Raw genomic sequence first — 25,069 nt, 5'->3', positions numbered from 1 at the left:
ACAGCCCGCCGTTTCGCTCTGTGGACAACAAATCCCATTGTTAGGGCGGAGACACAAGCATCTCCTCATTATATCCAGTATCTCTGGTTGCAGACCGACTAGGTAAGGCGCCTGCACAGTTGGCCCTCCCTTGCATGCTGCCTGCCTCACTTGGGACAACTAGAGATCCCTGTTTTTCTACAGTCAAAAGACTACAATAGCCCCAAGACTGTTGACAATTAAAGTAAGTTTGAGCTGAATTCCTTTAGTTCAACAACGAACATCCTATTTGGGTGTACAGTCAGTCACTCGTTTTTAATGTATTTTTTAATCCCCATTGCGTGATTGCACTTCTTGCCCATTACTCAAACATGTAGACTTACAATATATGAATATGTCAACTTAATTGTGATATTATTGATTCCAAATTATTATTATTATTATTTTAAAAATATGCCGGGAAAAATGCTTGATTTTGCTGCTGCAATTCTGACATTTTGCATAATATGAAGGGAATTGTTGATTTTGCTAAAATAATTTGCATTCGCAGAATCACGGAATCCTGGAGGGACTGCATAGACTGCGGGAAGTTATGCTCTATGAGAGTATACCTGAAATCACGGTTCATCCACAACCGCTTGATACCATGAGCAAGTATGAACATGACTGCAAAAACAGGTTACAGATACAGCCATAAACAAACTTGAGTATGTACAAATATGATAATACTCAGACATATGTTGATGCTCTGCCTCATGGCCCATCTGTCCCCTGACATCCATGGAATGTCTATGTTAGTTTTGTTATAGACCAGAGGGCTGGGAGCGTATATTTCCCTCATAGCCTAGCAGTGAGACATTTTGTTAAAGGCAGATGTCAGAGGTGATGTGGCTGTAGGGCAGGGCAAACACATGGATGTACAGACCCATGTGTCTTCAAAGAAAAATCCTATATAGGTAGTCATAACTTAATATATACACAGTCATACTTTTTTTTCACAACCACAATCTCACAAATACTTCTCTGATTAGCTGTGTAAAGAACACATTTATCTCATTCACCTATAGATTTGCGCGTACACCTTTAGGTTCCTAACCTAAATAATCTATAGTCACTCAACAGCCAGAGATGTGGATCTGATTACAAATTAAATCCAGGGCAGGCGTTATGGGCGGGCCTTAGGGGGCCTGGCCCACCATACCGTACCTCCTTGCCCGTCCAAATAAAATATTGATCATTTATTTGACTGAGACGCGCGCCAACAAAAAGACGCATCAATCTCAGTTAAAGCATCCGAGCGAGCGAAATAGCGCCCCCTCTTGTCTCAGTATGTGTAGACCATGTACCTGATACTGTCTGGACCAAAAGAGTATGGCATGTCATACTATTTCTGGCCAGACACCATCAGATACATGGGCTACATATACAGGAGCACTGTTTCGCTCGCTTGGATGCTTTCTCCAGAGATATACTCTCAGCAGAGAGGAAGAGGCGAAGCGAGAGGAATCACTCTCGCCAAAATCTGTCCAGTATAAACCCAATGCGTTTCTATGGGAATAATATGCTGACCTAAGCTTGTCGCCTGCCTTTCGGCCTTTGGGACAAAGATTCCTATTGCTAGGGCGGAGACATGAGCATCTCGTCATTATATACAGATCTCTGGTTTCAGCCTCTTGCAAATTGGAAAGGAAAGATGGCGGGTGCACAGTGCACTGTTAGGATGCTGGATTCCCTTACAAAAAAAGGTATACAGAACATAGCCCTATTTGGTAAAAGACCAAATCCATATTATGTCAAGAAGAGCTCAAATAAGCAAAGAGAAACGTCCATCATTACTTTAAGACATGAAGGTCAGTCAATACGGAACATTTCAAGAACTTTCTTCAAGTGCAGTTGCAAAAACCATCAAGCGCTATGATGAAACTGGCTCTCATGAGGACCGCCACAGGAATGGAAGACCCAGAGTTACCTCTGCTGCAGAGGATCAGTTCATTAGAGTTACCAGCCTCAGAAATTGCAGCCCAAATAAACGCTTCACAGAGTTCAATTAACAGACACATCTCAACATCAATTGTTCAGAGGAGACTGTGTGAATCAGGCCTTCATGGTCGAATTGCTGCAAAGAAACCCCTAGTAAAGGACACCAATAAGAAGAAGAGACTTGCTTGGGCCAAGAAACACGGTCAATGAACATTAGACTGGTGGAAATTTGTCCTTTGGTCTGGAGTCCAAAATGGAGATGTTTGGTTCCAACCGCCGTGTCTTTGTAACACGCGGTGTGGGTGAACGGCTGATCTCCGCATGTGTAGTTCCCACCGTAAAGCATGGAGGAGGAGGTGTAATCGTGTGGGGGTGCTTTGCTGGTGACACTGTCTGTGATTTATTTAGAATTCAAGGCACACTTAACCAGCATGGCTACCACAGCATTCTGCAGCGATACGCCATCACATCTGGTCTGGGCTTACTGGGACTATCATTTGTTTTTCAACAGGACAATGACCCAACACACATCCAGGCTGTGTAAGGGCTATTTTACCAAGAAGGAAAGTGATGGAGTGCTGCATCAGATGACCTGGCCTCCACAATCCCCCGACCTCAACCAAATTGAGATGGTTTGGGATGAGTCGGACCGCAGAGTGAAGGAAAAACAGCCAACAAGTACTCAGCAAATGTGGGAACTTTAAGACTGTTGGAAAAGCATTCCAGGTGAAGCTGGTTGAGAGAATGCCAAGAGTGTGCAAAGCTGTCATCAAGGCAATGGGTGGCTATTTGAAGAATCTCAAATATATTTTGATTTGTTTAACACTTTTTTGGTTTCTACATGATGCCTTATGTGTTATTTCATAGTTTTGATGTATTCACTATTATTTTACAATGTAGAAAATAGCAAAAATTAAGAAAAACCCTTGAATGAGTAGGTGTTCTAAAACTTTTGACTGGTAGTGTATAGTGTTGAGTCACCCGCACACATAGACACACTGGCTTTACTCAGGTGTGAATACTCTGGGAGGCTAAACCTACCTAACCAGTTTGAATATCAACCATCAGCAGACAATTAAGTAAGTTGAGAGCCTTTGAAAAGATCTGTGAGAGAGTTTTGTGCCTACATGAACAGTCATGTAATATATAGTGTAGGTTAACAGCAAGGATAAACCGCTATGATATGCCTTGCTCATCTAGATATCAAAAGATAGACCCTTGCAGAGGCTTCTGGGGGGGGGGGTTTACTGTACCCCGTGAGTGAAAAGACTGTTCCAAAAAGTAACACACCTCCTCTATACCATTTCTTCTCCAACTTCCCCCTAGCTCTTTTGAGACAAGTTGTCTATTCACTTGCTGGTTAACAGGGAGCTATGTAGGATTAAGAATTGTCAATGATCACAGGCAGGATTTAAGTCCTGCCTCCTGGGTCAGGTTCTACCAGACTTTACATCATGTGTTAAATAACCCTGTTTCACAACCCTCAGCAATCACACCTTTTTGACAGAAAGTAACCTACGTTTCGACTGTTGTGTGTTGTTTGCAGAGTTTGGACGTAATCAGCCTCCCATAATGGCAGCACATCGGAAGCCCATGATACACCGACAATTTTTGAGGCAATATTGCAGAAGAGAGAGTTTGGGCCAAAAGTGTATTTCCACACTGGTTAGACCAGGACGGTAGGGAACTACATTCAGCCGCAGGATGATTTTTTCTTGAGCAGATGGTCGTTGGGCCGGAACATAATAAACCAGCATGGCTACCACAGCATTCTGCAGTGATACGCCATCACATCTGGTCTGGGCTTACTGGGACTATCATTTGTTTTTCAACAGGACAATGACCCAACACACCTCCAGGCTGTGTAAGGGCTATTTTACCAAGAAGGAAAGTGATGGAGTGCTGCATCAGATGACCTGGCCTCCACAATCCCCCGACCTCAACCAAATTGAGATGGTTTGGGATGAGTCGGACCGCAGAGTGAAGGAAAAACAGCCAACAAGTACTCAGCAAATGTGGGAACTTTAAGACTGTTGGAAAAGCATTCCAGGTGAAGCTGGTTGAGAGAATGCCAAGAGTGTGCAAAGCTGTCATCAAGGCAATGGGTGGCTATTTGAAGAATCTCAAATATATTTTGATTTGTTTAACACTTTTTGGTTTCTACATGATGCCTTATGTGTTATTTCATAGTTTTGATGTATTCACTATTATTTTACAATGTAGAAAATAGCAAAAATTAAGAAAAACCCTTGAATGAGTAGGTGTTCTAAAACTTTTGACTGGTACTGTATAGTGTTGAGTCACCCGCACACATAGACACACTGGCTTTACTCAGGTGTGAATACTCTGGGAGGCTAAACCTACCTAACCAGTTTGAATATCAACCATCAGCAGACAATTAAGTAAGTTGAGAGCCTTTGAAAAGATCTGTGAGAGAGTTTTGTGCCTACATGAACAGTCATGTATATATAGTGTAGGTTAACAGCAAGGATAAACCGCTATGATATGCCTTGCTCATCTAGATATCAAAAGATAGACCCTTGCAGAGGCTTCTGGGGGGGGGGGGTCTACTGTACCCCGTGAGTGAAAAGACTGTTCCAAAAAGTAACACACCTCCTCTATACCATTTCTTCTCCAACTTCCCCCTAGCTCTTTTGAGACAAGTTGTCTATTCACTTGCTGGTTAACAGGGAGCTATGTATGATTAAGAATTGTCAATGATCACAGGCAGGATTTAAGTCCTGCCTCCTGGGTCAGGTTCTACCAGACTTTACATCATATGTTAAATAACCCTGTTTCACAACCCTCAGCAATCACACCTTTTTGACAGAAAGTAACCTACGTTTCGACTGTTGTGTGTTGTTTGCAGAGTTTGGACGTAATCAGCCTCCCATAATGGCAGCACATCGGAAGCCCATGATACACCGGCAATTTTTGAGGCAATATTGCAGAAGAGAGAGTTTGGGCCAAAAGTGTATTTCCACACTGGTTAGACCAGGACGGTAGGGAACTACATTCAGCCGCAGGATGATTTTTTCTTGAGCAGATGGTCGTTGGGCCGGAACATAATTGTTATAATTTGTACATTGCACACTGACCGCAAGTAAGCCCAAGCAGATATTATATTTGACAATACCATAATAATTTCATACCTTGATTACATTGAGACAGATCACATACATGTAACTGCCAAAATAATGTAAGCACAAGTACATGAGGGATACAAAGTATATCGAAAGCAGGTGCTTCCACACAGGTGTGGTTCCTGAGTTAATCAAACAAATAACATCCCATCATGCTTAGGGTCATGTACAAAAATGCTGGGCAGGCCATTAGATGCCATGGCTATGCCTCCATAGGATGACAATGTCCCTATCCACAGGGCACGAGTGATCAGTGAATGGTTTGATGAGCATGAAAATGATGTAAACCACATGCCATGGCCGTCTCAGTCATCAGATCTCAACCCAATTTAGCTCTTATGGGAGATTCTGGAGTGGCGCCTGAGACTGTGTTTTCCACCGCCATAAACAAAACACCAAATGATGGAATTTCTTGTGGAAGAATGGTGTCGCATCCCTCCAATAGAGTCCCAGACACTTGTAGAATCTATGCCAAGGTGCATTGAAGCTGTTCTGGCTTGTGGTGGCCCAACACCCTATTAAGACACTTTATATTGGTGCTTCCTTTATTTTGGCAGTTACCTGTATGTCTATTTATTTGTGGGAGTATTTGGGAACAGATTTCCTAAACTAAAGTAATTTTGAGCTGAATTCCTTTCGTCCAACAACAAAAATCCTATTTGGGTGTCAATCACACATGTTTTTTATACTTTTTTAAATTTGAATCCCCATTGAGTGATTGCACTTCTTGCCCACTAGTCAAACATGTAGACTTACAATATATTGCTCTGGCAATTTAATAGCGCTATTTTTGATAAAAAATTATAATAATACCAATAATAAGCCAGTCCCTTCAGGATTTCACAGGTATTTAAACAAATATTTGCGGGCAAAAATGCTTGATTTCGCTACGGCAGTTCTGACATTTTGCAGGGAATTGTTGATTTTGCTAAAAAATTGCGGACTCCTGGAGGGGCAGCATGGAATTTATACTCTGAGAGTATTCCTGAATTCACGGTTCATCCACAACCTGTTGATGCCATGATCAAGATTGAACATGACTTCAAAAACAGGTTACACATACAGACGTAAACAAACTTGCATATGTACAAATATGATAGTACTCAGACATGCTCTGCCTCATGGCCCATCTGTCCCCTGACATCCAGGGAATTTCTGTGTTATTTTTGTTATAGACCAGATGGCTGGGAGCTTATATTTTCCTCACAGCCTAGCAGTGATCCATTTAGCTGAAAGCAGATGTCAGAGGTGATGTAGCTGTAGGGCAGGGCAAACACATGGACATACAGACCCATGTGTCTTTAAAGACAAATCCTATACATAATACACTGAGTATTCAAAACATTAAGAACACCATCTGACCAGGTGAATCCAGGTGAAACCTATGATCCCTTAATGATGTCACTTGTCCGTTGGGGGGGACGTTGACAAGTGACATCAATAAGGGATCATAGTTTTCACCTGGATTCACCTGGTGTTTTTAATGTTTTGAATACTTTTATATACACAGTGTTATATACACAGTCATACTTTTTTTTCACAACCCCAATCTCACAAATACTTCTCTGATTAGCTGTTTAAAGAATGCATTTATCTCATTCACCTATAGATTTGCACGTACACCTTTAGGTTCCTAACCTAAATAATCTATAGTCACTCAATAGCCAGAGATGTGGATCTGATTACAAATGAGATGAAAGCCTGCCATACCTTTCTAGATTTGTCAGTAGCACCTTGGGTAGTGAACCTCATTTTATCAAGTTTAAGGAGAGATAAGACAAACTAACCCATCGAGAGTGGGAGGGTGGGGCAGCAGATTTCCACTCAAATCCTCTAAAATCCTAATTAAAATTAAATGTAATTCAAACATAATCGTTCTTGGGTAGACTTCTGCCTTAGAGTACACGAAATATACAAAAAAATATAGGACTATGATGAAAAAGCATACTTTTTAATATTGTATTTTAATAAACGATCTGTATATGCAGGGCTAAGGTGACTTGTGTTAGTTATGCTTCCCTCTATTCAAGAAGAGGTTTTCAGACTTTTACAGAGATTGGAAATGTACTCTGTCTTTGGAATGTGTAAACTGACCTTTGTAACCTCAAGCGGCAGAGGGATCATCGGGTTCCTGCCTGACCTGTTCTTTCTCCCACTGTCTGCACTGCAGATAGTTTTACCAGACCATTTACCTGATCATCATTGACTCACACTAAACAAATAAAATGTCAAATGTGGAACACTTTCAAGTGGCTAAAAAGTTATTATATATGATTGGAGATGGAAATATATGTCAATCAGTAATGTATTACATTTTTGATATGATGTTTATTGAGTTTTCAAACTATATGGACAATGGAGGGGGATTTCTGAAGATCTTTAGTAACACAATCAAATCCCAAATATAATTAGATTTAACCTCATTCTACCTATATAGTCCTCACCATCCATCTGGTGATCGAATAAAGTTTATATGTGTCAATCTGGTCTATCAGCATAATTTAAAAAAATGTTTTCCCTCATTCCATTTCTCCGGGCATATAAATGCTTTTCGATGTATTACAGTTTTTGGAAAGACCAGGAAACAAATCATATGGAGGGTTTGTCAATGACCTGCAGGTGTGATCATGTGAGTTTCACAATTATATGATTGTTGTTTAGCTCCTCCTCTGAGGTGTTACCATCCCTCTTCTCATCCTGCACCAATAGGGTGGGGTGGGGAGGTTATACAAATAGCATTCCTTGGGGAAGCTGTTGTCGTGGAAGTTCTCTGAGCACAAACACTTGTTCCATAACAGAGCATAGTGTGTTGTGTCTTTTTAGCCCAGTATAAGGTTTAAGAGCTCAATTTGAAGATGTCTCTTATAGAAGGTATTCTCCAGACATCAAGCACGATGACACTGCTGGGGGCTGTGCTGTTTCTCCTTGTCCTCTACCTCCGTTCTTCTGGTTCCAGCGCTGAGGAACAGGGGAAGGAGCCTCCAGGACCCAGGCCACTGCCCCTGCTTGGCAACATGCTCCAGCTGGATCTCAACAGGCCCTACCGCACTCTCTGTGAGGTAAGAAGAAGTAATGCGTTGCTTTTATAGAAAACCATGTTGAGGTTGTTGATATGATCTATGAGATTGTTTTATCTCACTTTATAGTTTTCTTGCTATTTCACCAGGTTTTAAAAGTTCAGTAAGTAAACTGATAGAATTAACTCTGTGCATGCTTTTAGCTGGTTAATGTTGTTTAATATTCTATTCTGTAGTGTATTTCAATAGATATGTCCTGCCCAAGTAGCATGGTCCCATATCTGTTTTTTGCTGGGACCAGGCTATGGACAAAATACTTTGTGACGGTGACCAAAGCCTTGCAAGCAAAGAGATGAGAGGCCACTTTAGACTATTGAGATGCACCCTAGGAATATCCCTTCAGGGATCTTGTTAACAAAACAGACCAGGGTTCAAATACATAGAGTATGTAAGTATTTGTTTTTGACACTTTTCTGTGTTTTTGAGTATTTTCTAATACAGAGCAGAAAACAACTACTTCAAATAAAAGACAAGTAGTTGTAAATACATTACATGCCAATACTTTCCAAATGTATTTCCAATAAGAAACTTCGTCTAAATGCTAAATGTTTTTGTAAGTAATTAAATTACAGTGAATAGTATTTGAACCTAGGTCTGACTTCAACTGTAAACCACTGTCTTCACGCTGTTTCTTGACTGAAACATGTCAAACAAGCCAGTTTTGTGCTTATTCATATATCATTACGAGACATAACTGAGTCTATGGTGTACTTTATGTATGCTTTATCTGTCCAGCTCGCCAATAAATATGGCTCCATCTTCACGGTTCACTTTGGACCCAAGAAAGTGGTTGTTCTGGCAGGATACAAGACGGTCAAGCAGGCGCTGGTCAACCAGGCAGAGGACTTTGGGGACAGGGACATCACTCCTGTGTTCTATGATATCAACCAAGGACATGGTAATGATATTTTACTCGTATTCTGGCTAGGTCACATTCTTAAAGGGATAGTTCACCCAAATTACAACATGTCTTATTGGTTTCCTTACCCTGTAAGCAGTCTGTGAACAAGCTAAGACAGCAATCCATGCATTTGTTTGTTCTCCAATTTATGCTTTGGCCACAAATGCAAGTATAGGATGAGTCAACAACATTATGTGGGTATGAGTTAACAGAATATGAACTTTTAAAAGTGAGATTTTCACTGGACATTTACTTTAAAGCAACTTTATTGAGCTACACAATCAATTTCAGACACTTTGAGATGAGTTGGATATGAAATGCATTACAAGCTCTTAAAAGTCTTATTTTAGCCTGGTGGAACCAGCTTGATTGCTGCATTCACCATTATGTTTTACTGCATGTATTAGCCTTTCCTTTCTCCAATAGATGGGCGTTTGGAATAAACCAGAAAATGGCTGGTCCAATCAGCGCCCTCTCAGAAACAGTGGTTGGGTTTAGGACAAAAACCAATGCTGCCAAATACTGTGCTTGAATTAGGCTGTCCTCTGATTGGTTGAAAGTGTTCAAATTGCTGACAAGTTCGTTTTGAATAATACCACTAATTTCTGACATTTCAGACTAGAATGGTGAATGCAGAGATCAGGCTGTTTCCACAATTCCATCAAATGTTCTTCTTCTAATCCTCTGCAAATAATATAAATGTATAAGATGTCTTAAATAGTTACAGATGATCATGACCAGAAAGGGTGCAGAGATAATTTGGCAGATTATACATTTTCTTGGTACATGTTAATTATTAAATGGCATATTATAGTAAATGGCATATATTTTATTAATGTATATATTACTTTATTATTATTATTACACTTTGAATTGTCATGGAAACAAACAACCTTCTTTACAGGGATTCTGTTTGCCAATGGAGACTCATGGAAAGAGATGAGGCGCTTTGCCCTGACAAACCTTAGAGACTTTGGGATGGGCAACAAAGGGAGTGAAGACAAAATCTTAGAGGAAATCCCTTACCTGATTGAAGTGTTTGAAAAACATGACGGTAAGAGCAATATAGGTATCTCTACACTGTAGTAGTAGAAGTAGCATGATTTATTTCTAGGTGATGTGTAGGCCTAATTGCCTGGTTAAAAATCGGGCTATTTTTAACCATATTATTAGTAAACAGCTATTTGGCTTTCTAAGTGATCGTCTGGGTTCTGGAAAGCTTATTTTGTAATTTATTAGATGTTTTGTCTATCGCAGGTAAGGCATTTGACACAGCACAGCCTGTGATTTATGCCGTCTCCAACATAATCTCGGCCATTGTCTATGGCAGCAGGTTTGAATACACTGACCCCCTATTCACAGGCATGGCAGATAGGGCCAATGAGACCATACACCTTACAGGCTCCGCATCAATTCAGGTACAGTCTGCTCATTCAGGCCATTCTGTTTTTACTGTATTTTCTAAATAAATAATGGCTGTCTCAGTGCAATCAATACAACTAGGAAACAGAATACCTGACTTTGCTGATAGCTACTTTATTGAGGAAAAGTGTACTTACTATGCCTGTGATATGTGGTTGTCCCACCTAGCTATCTTAAGATGAATGCACTAACTGTAAGTCGCTCTGGATAAGAGCATCTGCTAAATGACAAAAAAAATATTTTTTACAAACTATAGAATTGTAAATAATATTGTGTATAATATGGGCACCGATATACAAAATCTATATCAATATCAGTTGCATTATTTGATTCCATATCGATATCATATCGGTTTATATAAAATACATTGCAACTGTGTGAATGTTCACTTTTCTGTTCACTTCCATGGCTCTTTGAAGTTCAGACAACTGTTTGCAGGTTGTCCATTGGGCCAGGTGTGAATGTTCTGGTAGCATAATATTGTATTCAAGCTGGTTAGTTAGGGAGGCCTATATTATAGCTAACTAACCAGCTTGAATACAATAGGAAGCCCATCCACAGTTGATGGACCATCAACAGGCAGTTAAATATGCTAAGTTGAGAGCCTGTGAGAAAGTCTGTTAGAGGATTTCGTGTATGCACGAAAAGTAATGTATACTTTTTACAGAATAGTAAAAAGAACAAACCGATATTACAATATGCCTTGCTCATATCAACATAAAACGATATCGATATCATATTGAATGATCAATATTGGTGCCCACCACTAATAATTACATATTTATGCATATATATTTAATTTATATATAAAATATATAATTACATTTGTATTTATGTATTTAATAATCTAATTATAGTTATGTGGTATGGTATGGTGTGCTATGTTGTATGTAGTAATGTTATAATTAATTAATATAAGCAGATATGAAAATATAGTTTTAATGTGTATTCTACCTCTCTGTATAGATGTACAACATGTTTCCCTGGTTGGGCCCGTGGATAAAGAACCTGACGCGTCTGAAAAAGAATGTTGCTGATATGAAGATGGAGGTGACAGAGCTGGTGAGAGGCCTGAAAGAGACTCTGAACCCTCAGATGTGTAGAGGCTTTGTGGACTCATTCCTTGTCCGAAAGCAGACCCTGGAGGTAAGAAGAGTTCATGCAGAATCTGCATCTCACTCATACATAACAAAGTGTTGCATCAATATTGCTCAGTATAACTATACAGAATATAATTAATCAATAAGGTCCGAGGGGGTGTGGTATATGGCCAATTTACCACAGCTAAGGGCTCTTCTTAGGCACGACGCGAAGCGCAGTGCCTGTATACACCCCTTAGCCGTGGTATATTGGCCATATACCACAAAACCCAGAGGCGCCTTGTTGGTATTATAAATTGGTTACCAACATAATTAGAACAGTAAACAAGTAATTCTGCGTCATACCCATGGTATATTGTCTAAAATACCACGGCTTTTGGACAATCAGCATCCTGGAACCAAATTCCCCAGCTGAGGGAGGATAGAACTAGAGTTTTCTCCGTATCAGTAGAATCACATGTAAACTCACAGAGACTCAAACACTAAAACAGTTCCTCAAGCTGATTTAAAAGAATGTGTTGATTATCTGTTTTGTTTGCTTTGTTTGTTATTTTCCATGTTATGTCTATCTCTGATAAACCACCCAGGAAAGGGCTATCAATAGCCCATATTAAAATATGTAGCCTTAGAAATAAGGTTAATAAAATCAATAACTTGCTAACATCAGATAACATTAATATAGTAGCCATTTCTGAGACTCACTTAGATAATTCCTTTTATGATACAGCAGTAGCAATACAAGGATATAACATCTACAGAAGCGACAGGAATGCCTATGGGGGAGGTGTTGCAGTACATATTCAGAGCCATATCCCTGTAAGGCTTAGAGAGGATCTCATGTCAAGTGTTATTGAAGTGTTGTGGTTGCAGGTTCACCTCCCTCCTCTAAAGCCTATTATTTTAGTGTGCAAGTTGAGGAGATTAAATTACTTGGTGTTATTTTAGACTGTAAACTGTCATGGTCAAAACATATTGATTCAATGGTTGTAAAGATGGGGAGAGTTCTGTCTGTGATAAAGAGATGCTCTGCTTTTTTGACACCACACTCCACAAAGCAAGTCCTTTTATAAGAAACATTAATGTGTTGGAAATTCCAAATTGTTTGCATAGTCAATTTACACACAGCACTGACACACACACTTAAGGCATCTGCATGCTTCCCATCCGAAACAGTTCTGAACAGTTTGTGCAGATATATAGGGATTCTTTCCTGCACAACATTTTTTCTCGAGGGCAGCCGAAGTTCGGGAGCCAAAGTCTATGTCCCTTTGTCGGTCATTGGTCAACAATAGCCACTATTCAATTGAGTGTTTGTTGTCATTCAACGATAGACGACTCGATACTGCCCCAAACATCTTAGTTAGATGTAAAATTGCGCGACTAAGATCTCCTCGGCGAAAAACGTAAACATTTATGACAGATTTCTTGAGATTAATTCAGACTCTTTTCAGGAAGTGTATACTGGCTATGCCGTCTCAAGATGGACAAACAGTACTATTGCCGCTTTTTCTCGTTTTTCTTTTAAGGGAGTATGCAAGCAAACTCGCTTGGTTCTCCTGGCGGAGTTCGACTAGGAGCAAGCTGAACCAAAGCATGCGGAAGCCTTTACCCCAGTCCAGAACAAATTCAAGGAAACGTACAGTATTATACAGAGACATGATTGCATGGAACTCCCTTCCATCTCATATTGCGCATGTGAACAGCAAACCAGGTTTAAAAAAACAAATAAAGCAACACCTTACGGCACAACGCCTCTCCCCATGTTACCTACTTTGTGTGTGTATGTACTGACGTGTATGTGTAACTGATAGACGCACACAGGCACACTACATGTTCATGTTTTTAAATGTATGTAAATTGTACATTCTTTTGTCTGTAATGTCTTTTTTGTTATGTGTTGGACCCCAGTAAGACTAGCTGTCGCCATTGATGTCGGCAAATGGGGGTCCTAATAAAACCGAATCAAATCTGTGAACTCCTTAAGTAATTTTTGTACATAATTCATATGTCATCTGCGGGTCTGTTTCTGTTAGGAATCTGGCAATATGGATTCTCTCTACCATGACAACAACCTGGTATTTAGTGTTGCTAACCTGTTCGGTGCTGGTACCGACACCACCGGGACAACCCTGCGCTGGGGTCTGCTGCTAATGGCCAAGTACCGCCATATACAGGGTAAGGATTTATATAAACACAAACGAACGCACGCACGCGCACACACACACACACATACACACCACAGGAGGCTGCTGAGGGGAAGACGGCTCATAATAATGGCTGGAATGGAGTAAATGGAATGGTATCAAACATATGGAAACCATGTGTTTGATACCGTTGCATTAATTCTGTTCCAGCCCGTCCTCCCCAATTAAGGTGCCACCAGCCACCTGTGACACACACACACACACACACAGATTACACACACACACAGATTACACACACACAGATATAAAACAGTAAAGCACTCATGGTGTTACAAGTTATAAACATTGGCAAAGGGCCAAATTGAAGCATAGATTATGAAACTAGATAAGGATGGCTGTGTTAACAAAGGTTAAACGTTAACTCAGGTTTATAATCTATGCTTCAATTTGGCCCTTTGCCAATGTTTATAACTTGTAACACCATGAGTGCTTTACTGTTTTATATCTGTGTGTGTGTAATCCACCCACCCCCCCTTTTGCCCTCAGAACAGCCTCAATTCGTTCACCCTCTGAATGGCACAAATACACAATCCATGTCTCAATTGTCTCAAAAATATTTTTTAAAGCTGTCTCCTCCCCTTCATCTACACTGATTGAAGTGGATTTAACAAGAGACATCAATAAGGAATCATAGCTTTCACCTGGATTCACCTGGTCAGTCTATGTTATGGAAAGAGCAGGTGTTTTTAATGTTTTGTATACTCAGTGTACGTTTCACTGCAGTAACTCCAACCCCTCCCTCCATTCTGTCTCAGACCGGGTCCAGGAGGAGATCAGCAGGGTCATAGGAAGTCGTCAGCCCTTGGTAGAGGACAGGAAGAACCTGCCCTACACTGTTGCAGTGATCCACGAGACCCAGAGACTGGCCAACATTGCACCCATGGCCATCCCTCACACCACCAGCCGAGACGTCACCTTCCAGGGATATTTCATCAAAAAGGTCAGATACCTGGCTGTCCAAATCTGTTTTAGTTTGTGACCAACTTTTTTTTTTCGTATTGTCTTTTTTTTTTCGAAGGGAGGTTACAGGTTCAAAAAACTATAAAATAAATGCATACAAAGATAACCCCAACCCATTCCCCCCCTCAGTACCCATCCATCCGCCCGCATCCTCTCTCCCCACCTGGAAACCATGCCTCCCACCCCGCCTGTATAAATTGATGGTTCGGATTACGGGATGCCAAGGTCATATTTTTCTATATTCTGTTCCAGTTAAAGGATTGTTCAGATTGAATTAGATCTGTGGACCATACTTTTTTAATGGCTATCTCAGAATATGAGCTTTCCAAAAGTTGTTTATACAGTATCTCACAAAAGTGAGTACACCCCTCACATTTTTGTAAATATTTGAGTATATCTTTTCATGTGACAACACTGAAGAAATGACACTTTGCTACAATGTAAAGTAGTGAGTGTACAGCTTGTCTAACAGTGTAAATTTGCTGTTCCCTCAAAATAACACAACACACAGCCATTAATGTCTAAACCGCTGGCAACAAAAATGAGTACACCCCTAAGTGAAAATGTCAAAATTGGGCCGAAAGTGTCAATATTTTGTGTGGCCACCATATTTTCCCGCACTGCCTTAACCCACTTGGGCATGGAGTTCACCAGAGCTTCACAGGTTGCCACTGGAGTCCTCTTCCACTCCTCCATGACGACATCACGGAGCTGGTGGATGTTAGAGACCTTGCACTCCTCCACCTTCCGTTTGAGGATGCCCCACAGATGCTCAATAGGGTTTAGGTCTGGAGAAATGCTTGGCCAGTCCATCACCTTTACCCTCAGCTTCTTTAGCAAGGCAGTGGTCGTCTTGGAGGTGTGTTTGGGGTCGTTATCATGTTGGAATACTGCTCTGAGGCCCAGTCTCCGAAGGGAGGGGATCATGCTCTGCTTCAGTATGTCACAGTACATGTTGGCATTCATGGTTCCCTCAATGAACTGTAGCTCCCCAGTGCCGGCAGCACACATGCAGCCCCAGACCATGACACTCCCACCACCATGCTTGACTGTAGGCAAGACACACTTGTCTTTGTACTCCTCACCTGGTTGCCGCCACACATGCTTGACACCATCTGAACCAAAGAAGTTTATATTGGTCTCATCACACCACAGGACATGGTTCCAGTAATCCATGTCCTTAGTCTGCTTGTCTTCAGCAAACTGTTTGCGGGCTTTCTTGTGCATCATCTTTAGAAGAGGCTTCCTTCTGGGACGACAACCATGCAGACCAATTTGATGCAGTGTGCGGCGTATGGTCTGAGCACTGACAGGCTGACCCCCCACCCCTTCAACCTCTGCAGCAATGCTGGCAGCACTCACACGTCTATTTCCCAAAGACAACCTCTGGATATGACGCCGAGTACGTGCATTCAACTTCTTTGGTCGACCATGGCGAGGCCTGTTCTGAGTGGAACCTGTCCTGTTAAACCGCTGTATGGTCTTGGCCACCGTGCTGCAGCTCAGTTTCAGGGTCTTGGCAATCTTCTTATAGCCCAGGCCATCTTAATGTAGAGCAACAATTCATTTTTTCAGATCCTCAGAGAGTTCTTTGCCACGAGGTGCCATGTTGAACTTCCAGTGACCAGTATGAGGGAGTGTGAGAGCGATGACACCAAATGTAACACACCTGCTCCCCATTCACACCTGAGACCTTGTAACACTAACGAGTCACATGACACCGGGGAGGGAAAATGGCTAATTGGGCCCAATTTGGTCATTTTCACTTAGGGGTGTACTCACTTTTGTTGCCAGCGGTTTAGACATTAATGGCTGTGTGTTGAGTTATTTTGAGGGGACAGCAAATGTACACTGTTATACAAGCTGTACACTCACTACTTTACATTGTAGCAAAGCGTCATTTCTTCAGTGTTGTCACATGAAAAGATATACTCAAATATTTACAAAAATGTGAAGGGTGTACTCACTTTTGTGAGATATTGTATATTATAGAGATCAGTCCTTTTGGGAGCCCAGATAATTTATTTATAAATCCCGTGACTGGATGGTTCGGTAGTTGGGTTTCTCAAGGGACTCCATAGGCCAGCATAGCTGACTTTAGTTGTAAATATAGAAAAAGTTAGTTGCCTGGTAACGTGTATGCATCTTTCAAATCTTGGAATGTTCTCAAACCATTACTGTCCATGATATCGGTAAGGGTACGGATTCCACATTTGGACAATTTGGGGGATGCAAAAAGCCGCGCTCCAGATCACAACACATTATTGTGAAATATTGGAATATGGGCATGCCATTAAGAAATATATAATTCTGCCTGAAATTGCAATCCACTCCTTTTGAGTGTGCACTCCTTTTGAGTGTGCACATTTATTAAACCAAGTTTCATCACTCATCACTTTTACTCTGAAAATAAGCGGTCCTAAGCTTCACTCTCACTGCAGGGGACGTCTGTGATTCCTCTACTGACGTCCGTCCTACAGGACGATAGTGAATGGGAGAGCCCCCACACCTTTAACCCCTCCCACTTTCTGGATGAGCAGGGACGATTCATCAAGAGGGACGCCTTCATGGCCTTTTCTGCAGGTATATCAACTTCATCATATAACAATGTATTTCATTGCAAGAAGTAGAGAAACTGTGGTAGCCTTTTGGACAGACTTCATGCTATTTTCTATATCTTTGGTCTCTCTCGCAGGTCGTAGGGTGTGTCTGGGGGAGAGTCTGGCCAGGATGGAGCTCTTCCTCTTCTTCACCTCCCTCCTGCAGCGCTTTAGTTTCTCTCCTCCTCCTGGAGTAACAGAGGATGATCTGGACCTCACACCATCCGTGGGGTTCACGCTCAATCCTTCACCTCACCAGCTCTGTGCTGTGAGCCGGGTCTGAGAAGCAATGACAATTTTAACATGAAAATATTGGTGGGACAAACAAACAAGCTAATATGCATTGAAACCACTACACTACATATTAAATGCACCATCATAATAACCAATCCCAGAAATGAGTTTGCGCGACACACACAAACATTATTATATTTTGTTTATGATCGGTTCATAGGCTACTTCCAATATCTTTTTAGATCTAATTGCACGGAAGACCACAGTAGTCGAACATACTTTTATAGAGTAAAGTTTATTTTACTTCATTTTCAGCATCGGTCTGCAGTATTGCTAATCATTGTTAGACTATTGGGACGCAGCCCAAACACGTTCTGAGTGCAGTTGCATCTGCCTGCCTGTTAACAAGATGTTCCTGTTAAGAATAAAGCAAGTTTATAAAACTTCTCCTTCGCTTCAACCATTAATAAAACAGTCTGACATCAGGATAAATCCATTAGAATTCAATCAGTTTTTTGACAGCACCCTTTTGGATTTGAATGAAACCTTCCATACATATTTGCCCATTGTCAAAGTGCTCAGAAAGTGACTTTTTGGAGCTGAATGACAAAACATTCAAGAGATAAAGGTGCTCAAAGTTGACCTATTTTGTATACTCCACCAGACCATGAGTATGATTTAAAAAATGGACACAATTGACATTTGGTTACAGGACTCATGTCCTGACATTCTGGTTCTCTCAGAAACATGATTAAATGGTTCTTTCTCTGATAAAGAAATTGAAGTAAATTATTATAATGTATTTAGATGTGACAGATTACAGAAAGGGAAGGTGTGGCCATATGTTTAAAATCTTTCATGGCGTCCCAATCTTTAAATATTTTCCCAAGAAATTTGACCTCCTGTTGTAGATTTGTCCATAAACCAGAAAACACATTTATTTGTTGCTGGGATGTACCGCCCCCCTGCTGCCATGGCGGATGCTATTGGTGCTATATCTGAGTGTTTAACACCTTTTCTGTCTTCGGAGTTGGTCATTTTAGGGGATTTGACTCTGGATTGGCTATCAGATCAATTTAAGATGATATGCATTGATTTTTATCTGACTCAATTGATCTCAAAACCCACATGGCCAAACGTGAAAAACCCTGTTAACTCTTCATTGATTGATTTAATTCTTACTAATAACCCCCATAAATATTTGTCTAGTGGAGTATTTGCATATGATCTCAGTGATTATTGTCCCATAGTATGTATTAAGAGATACAAAACAGCAAAATACTAATCCTCGTTTAATTAAGAAGAGAAATGTAGCAGTTTTCTGCTTAAGGGTTTTTACATGACATGTAACTCTGTGTTGTTTTTATCGCACTGCTTTGCTTTATCTTGGCCAGGTCGCAGTTGTAAATGAGAACTTGTTCTCAACTGGCCTACCTGGTTAAATAAAGGTTAAATAAAATAAAATAAAAAATGTTCTACTCTGATTTAACCACTGTCTCCTGTATTCCTGACCATGAGTTGGCTCTAGAAAATGTCTCCTCCATATTTATTCCTGTAGCAGATAAACACGCCCCTTTTAAACAATTCAGAGTCAAAGATAGATCGAACCCTTGGTTTTCTTCTGAGTTCTCTGAGCTCATTCATATGAGAAATCAGGCCTGGGCCAAATCAAGGACAACTGACTCCATAGTGGACTGGCAATCTTTCAGACAATTGAGAAACAGATGTAGTATCTCGATTAAGAAAGCTATATCTAGCTACTTTTTAAGCTCCATCTCAGACTCTGCTGGTGATCTTTCTACATTTCAGAAAACAGTAAATACACTGAAGCGTACACATTCCTCCTCTTCCCTGCCTAAGCAAGGTTCTGTCTGACTCTGGCATTATAACTGAGAAGAATTGGATAAGTGATGCTTTTAATCATCATTTTATCTTGGTAGGCTTTTTATTTGAGAGAAAATATGGTGTAGTTGACCCTGGTCAGTCAACCGACTGCTCTTCCCTCTGCCAGGCTCTAGCTGACTCAACGGTTAACCCGTCAACTTCTAGTGAATCTTTGTTTTCATTTAAACAATTTACTATTTGTGATGTGCTAGATGCCTCGCTTAAAATTGATGTAAAAAAAAATCCACTGGGGCTGATATGCTTGATCCATTTTGGCTGCAGCTCTCTTCCCTCCTGATTGCTGAATCATTAACCCATATTTTTAACCTGACAATTATATCTGGTACTATCCCAAAGGTTTGGAAGGCGACCCATGTAGTCCCCCTTCACAAAGGTGGTGACCCTTGTGACCTAAATAATTAATTATCAGCCTATTTCTAAACTTTTAGCCTAGCTAAAATATTAGAATCCTTGATTAATTCAATTCTCAGGTCATAGCAGTATCTCTGCTGCATCCTTAGTTATAAATGAAGTGTTTATCTGTATGGATAAAAGGCAACATTGTGCTTCCCTCTTCATTGACCTGCCAAAGGCTTTCGATACTGTTGATCATTCACTACTCATTCAGAAGCTTTCCTCAATTGGCCTAGATCTGGCTGCATGTAACTGGTTTAAAAATTACTTGACAGATAGAACTCAATGTATACAGTATCTACTGATGGTGTTAAATCAGGTTTCCTGGATATTATGAAAGGTGTCCCCCAGGGGTCGATTCTAGGTCCTGTACGTTTTACTGTTTATATTAACAATATTGACTTGTAACGTGCACTTCTATGCCAATGATACTGTTGTGTATGCTATTCCCCCACGGTTGACCAGGCTCTATCTGAACTACAGTCTGCCTTCATTGTATTACAGAAAAAATCTATTGACCTGAAATTAGTACTGAATGCAGGTAAAACTAAGTATATGTTGTTCTCTAGAGCACATTAAAATAAGTCTGATGATTGAAGCATATGTACTTTGGATGGTGTCCATATTGATCGTGTCCCTGCTTACAAATATCTGGGCATCTGGATAGATGAAAAGCTGTCTTTTAAAAAGCATATTGATGAGTTAGTTGAGAAGCTGAGAATAAAAATGGGTTTCTTCTAAAGAAATAGGTCCTGCCTCTCGCTAAATAGTAGAAAGCAGGTTATTCAGTCGACGTTCCTATCGGTCCTAGACTATGGCCACATCATCTATATGAACGCAGCTGCCACTTCATTAAAGCCGTTAGATGCAGTTTATCATAGCGCACTGCGCTTTATTACGGGTGGCGATTTTAGTACTCATCACTGCAAGTTGGTTGGCCCTCTTTGATGTCACGTAGGTTGATACATGGCTATGCTTTCATTTATAAAGCTATTTTACACAAAATCTCACTGTACCTAACATCATTACTAAACTTTAAACATATGAGTTACCACACCCGGTTTCAGGGATGGCTAACTCTGGAAATTCCTTTGGTCTCTACTGAGTTAGGTAAATCAGCTTTTAGTTGTCTTGCACCTTATTTGTGGAACAATCTTCAAAATGTTCTTACATTTGATGTTCTGTTGCCTCTAGGCCAATTCAGAAAGCTGATTGAGGACCTTATTACTGATAAATGTGTTTGTTTTTTATGACGTGTTTTTTCATTTCTTTTTTTATTATTTATGTAATTCAGGGCTCATCTGAAAAAGAGACCGTGGTCTAGGTATGACTTCCTGATAAAATAAAGGTAAATAAAATAAATTAAATGAGACATCCATGTTTTCATTACTGGAAAAGATAAACGGTTGAGATTTATATAATTTTAAGCTTACAAACAGGGTTTTCAAACTAGTTTATAAATTCTTTATATTTTTTATTTATTTGTCCATAAAAATTATGTAATTTATTTTACTTTAAACATCAATTATCTAACACTTAAACTCAATTTTTCCCCCCATATTTGCATATGTTGTAGCTTAGACCCTATTTTACATTATTTGAGGTTTTTGTGTTGTGCCCGTCATTGGTTGAGACATAACATGCTCTTGAATGCAGGGTGAGTGTCATGTTTTGGCTAATAAATGTACTAAAATTGGAAAGAAATAGACATTTCAACTGGTACCACAAAGATGGTTGGAGGTCCACACATCAGATAATGTTGACTTGAATGAGAATATCTTTTGTTTTAAATTTTACTGTCACTCTTTAATAGGAAACCTATGGAAATCATAGAAATATAGATAATAGAATAGACATTACCATTTCAGTTGACATTTGATGGTGGATGGACAAGCGGCCATCTTTGTAATTAGAAGTTAACATTTAAATTCAATTTACATTTCAATGGTGTACCAGCTAAATTGCAGTGCTCTGAAGGGATAGGTCCATTCTATGAATTATATTTCTATGATTGAAATGACACCCACCTTGTATTCAAGAGCATGTTGTGTCTCAACCGATGGTGGGCACAACACAAACCTCAGATGACGTAAAGTAGGGTCTAAGCTACAACATATGCGAATATGGATAAAAAATAGGAGTTTTTAGATAATTGACGTTTAAGGTAAAAGAAAATCCATAATTGTAATAAAATTAAAAATAAATCAAGAAATTATACAATTGTTTGACAACCCTGTTTGTAAGCTTTTAAATGATATCAAACTCAACCTTTTTTCTTTTCCAGTGATGAAGACATGGATGTTTTGAGCACCTTTAAGCACCTTTAGCTCCTGAATATTTTGGCATTCAGGTCCAAAAAGTACCTTCCTGTTTTATTTAAATCAAAAAGGATGCTGTCAAAAAGTGATTCAATTCAAATGGATCTACCCATCAAACATTAAGAACAAGACACGTCATACCTAGCTAGTTAAAACCGCTGTTAGCCACTGCTTCCATCCAAACCATTGGTTGAATCTTCTTTCCAACTTTCTTTCTTTTAACAGAGGCCTGATGAGCACAGATGTTTTATCCATACATTTCCTTCATAACGCAAAGTTTGAAAATAATTTGCTAGGAGATAGTCCACATGATTTATGATTACTTTTCAGCTAGCTATCCAGAAGACAATAAACAACTATGAAGTTGATACATTAGTCCAATCAAAGCTACCGGAGATCAGTGGTGTGTGTAAATGGATGCCAAGGGAAGCCAGGCTTCCCCAAATATTTGACCAATAAAAAAATTAAAATGTTAATATAATTTCTCTTTCATCTCTCTCTGTGTTTTCATAATTGTAGCCAATGTATCTGAAGCTGTCTGGACCAAAAGAGTATAACATGTTGCCGCAGGAGCATTTGATTGATTGATGCCAGCAAGCATTTGGCCTCCCTTGATAAAAACATTTATAAACTAATTAGCCAATCAGCGTTGAGCTGAGCTCAACCGTGGGTTGTCCTGGTGCAGCAAAAAGCCCCCCAAGGGAGGCCAGTTTGGATTTGGCTTCACACCAATCAAATCACTTCCTAAGCAAAACTTTAATTTTCAGAAAAACGTGTCTGTTTCTGGTCTGCTTGTGTTGATGTCCTGCAGGAGCTAGTGTGCTAAATCGTCTCTTTCCTAAGCCATGGATGGAGATGAGGATTTGGACTTGCCAATGATTATGACGGCGATTCTGATACAACCAGAAATTAATATATTTTGCCACTGGCCTGAGACGATTGAAGTTCAATATGTAGCATAAATGTAGCCTAGTAGGCTCATGTTAACTAGCTAGCTAACTTAGCTGGTTCATTGTTGCCCATGCCAGGAAGTTAAGATAGCAAGCATTTTAGCTAGGTAGCCTATGACAACAAAAACTAAAAGTGTGTTGAATGACAGAGCCATAGACCGTTTTGCTGAAAGTAAGGAGGATGGCCTTGGCATTCAACTAGTCTACAAGTAGGGTGAGTCCAAAAAATATATATACTTGCACGCGCGCGCACACACACACACACACACACACACACACACACACACACACACACACACACACACACACACACACACACACACACACACACACACTAATTACCAACTTTAGCTAACCAAAAGCATTTTGCAACTATTTAGCATGTTAGCTAACCCTTCCCCTAACCATTATCCTAACCTTAACCATAGTAGGATAACTACGTTAATTCTCCTAACCGCTACGCTAATTAAGTTTCAAGTTTGATTTGTTGTATGTACAGGATACACATGGTATTATCCTAAATGCTTAGCTACGCTAATTATCCTAAATGCTATGTTAATTATCCTAACCACTACATTTATTATCCTAACTGCTATGTTAATTAACCTAACCGCCATCTTAACTATCCTAACCGCTATGCTAATTATCTTAACCGCTACGTTAATTATCCTAAGTGCAATGTTAACTTTCATAACAACTATGTTAATTATCCTAAATGCTATGTTGATTATCTTAACCGATATGTTAGCCGCCAACATTAGCCACAAATGCTAACAATACATTTTACATTTACGTCATTTAGCAGACACTCTTATCCAGAGCGACTTACGAATTGGTACATTCACCTTATAGCCAGTGGGATAACCACTTTACAATGTTTTTTATATATATTTTTTTAGTTTTTTTTTATTTTTGGGGGGGTAAGTGGGGGGTAGAAGGATTACTTTATCCTATCCCAGGTATTCCTTAAAGAGGTGGGGTTTCAAATGTCTCCGGAAGGTGGTGAGTGACTCCGCTGTCCTGGCGTCGTGAGGGAGCTTGTTCCACCATTGGGGTGCCAGAGCAGCGAACAGTTTTGACTGGGCTGAGCGGGAACTGTGCTTCCGCAGAGGTAGGGAGCCAGCAGGCCAGAGGTGGATGAACGCAATGCCCTCGTTTGGGTGTAGGGACTGATCAGAGCCTGAAGGTACGGAGGTGCCGTTCCCCTCACAGCTCCGTAGGCAAGCACCATGGTCTTGTAGCAGATGCGAGCTTCAACTGGAAGCCAGTGGAGTGTGCGGAGGAGCGGGGTGACGTGAGAGAACTTGGGAAGGTTGAACACCAGACGGGCTGCGGCATTCTGGATGAGTTGTAGGGGTTTAATGGCACAGGCAGGGAGCCCAGCCAACAGCGATTTGCAGTAATCCAGACGGGAGATGACAAGTGCCTGGATTAGGACCTGTGCCGCTTCCTGTGTAAGGCAGGGTCGTACTCTCCGAATGTTGTAGAGCATGAACCTACAGGATTGGGTCACCGCCTTGATGTTAGCGGAGAACGACAGGGTGTTGTCCAGGGTCACGCCAAGGCTCTTCACACTCTGGGAGGAGGACACAACGGAGTTGTCAACCGTGATGGCGAGATCATGGAACGGGCAGTCCTTCCCCGGGAGGAAGAGCAGCTCCGTCTTGCCAAGGTTCAGCTTGAGGTGGTGATCCGTCATCCACACTGATATGTCTGCCAGACATGCAGAGATGCGATTCGCCACCCGGTTAACAGAAGGGGGAAAGGAGAAGATTAGTTGTGTGTCGTCTGCGCAGCAATGATAGGAGAGGCCATGTGAGGATTAGACAGAGCCAAGTGACTTGGTGTATAGCGAGAATAGGAGAGGGCCTAGAACTGAGCCCTGGGGGACACCAGTGGTGAG

At 40.6% G+C, this 25,069-nt stretch overlaps 1 protein-coding gene across 3 annotated transcripts; it reads left to right on the top strand.

The window, feature by feature from the left end:
• Window positions 1-7,810: 7,810 nt before the first annotated feature.
• Window positions 7,811-18,047, top strand: LOC121568729 (cytochrome P450 2K1). Of its 3 annotated transcripts, none has more exons than XM_041879133.2 (9): window positions 7,811-8,161; window positions 8,915-9,077; window positions 9,985-10,134; window positions 10,338-10,498; window positions 11,469-11,648; window positions 13,636-13,777; window positions 14,562-14,746; window positions 14,896-14,991; window positions 17,208-17,301. In XM_041879133.2, the coding sequence occupies exons 1-8, from the start codon at window positions 7,958-7,960 to the stop codon at window positions 14,965-14,967; spliced, it is 1,257 nt and encodes a 418-aa protein (XP_041735067.2). In that variant the 5' UTR covers window positions 7,811-7,957; the 3' UTR covers window positions 14,968-14,991; window positions 17,208-17,301. The 3 variants fall into 3 exon arrangements, with proteins under 3 accessions (XP_041735067.2, XP_041735066.2, XP_041735065.2); XM_041879132.2 differs by lacking the exon at window positions 14,896-14,991 and adding an exon at window positions 17,462-18,047 and having other exon boundaries at window positions 7,814-8,161; window positions 10,443-10,498; window positions 17,208-17,349; XM_041879131.2 differs by lacking the exon at window positions 14,896-14,991 and adding an exon at window positions 17,462-18,047 and having other exon boundaries at window positions 7,814-8,161; window positions 17,208-17,349.
• The last annotated feature ends 7,022 nt before the right edge of the window (window positions 18,048-25,069 follow it).

Source organism: Coregonus clupeaformis, chromosome 7, assembly GCF_020615455.1.
Source record: "Coregonus clupeaformis isolate EN_2021a chromosome 7, ASM2061545v1, whole genome shotgun sequence".
NCBI classification, from domain to species: domain Eukaryota; kingdom Metazoa; phylum Chordata; class Actinopteri; order Salmoniformes; family Salmonidae; genus Coregonus; species Coregonus clupeaformis.
This window is presented reverse-complemented; position numbering and strand designations above follow the sequence as displayed.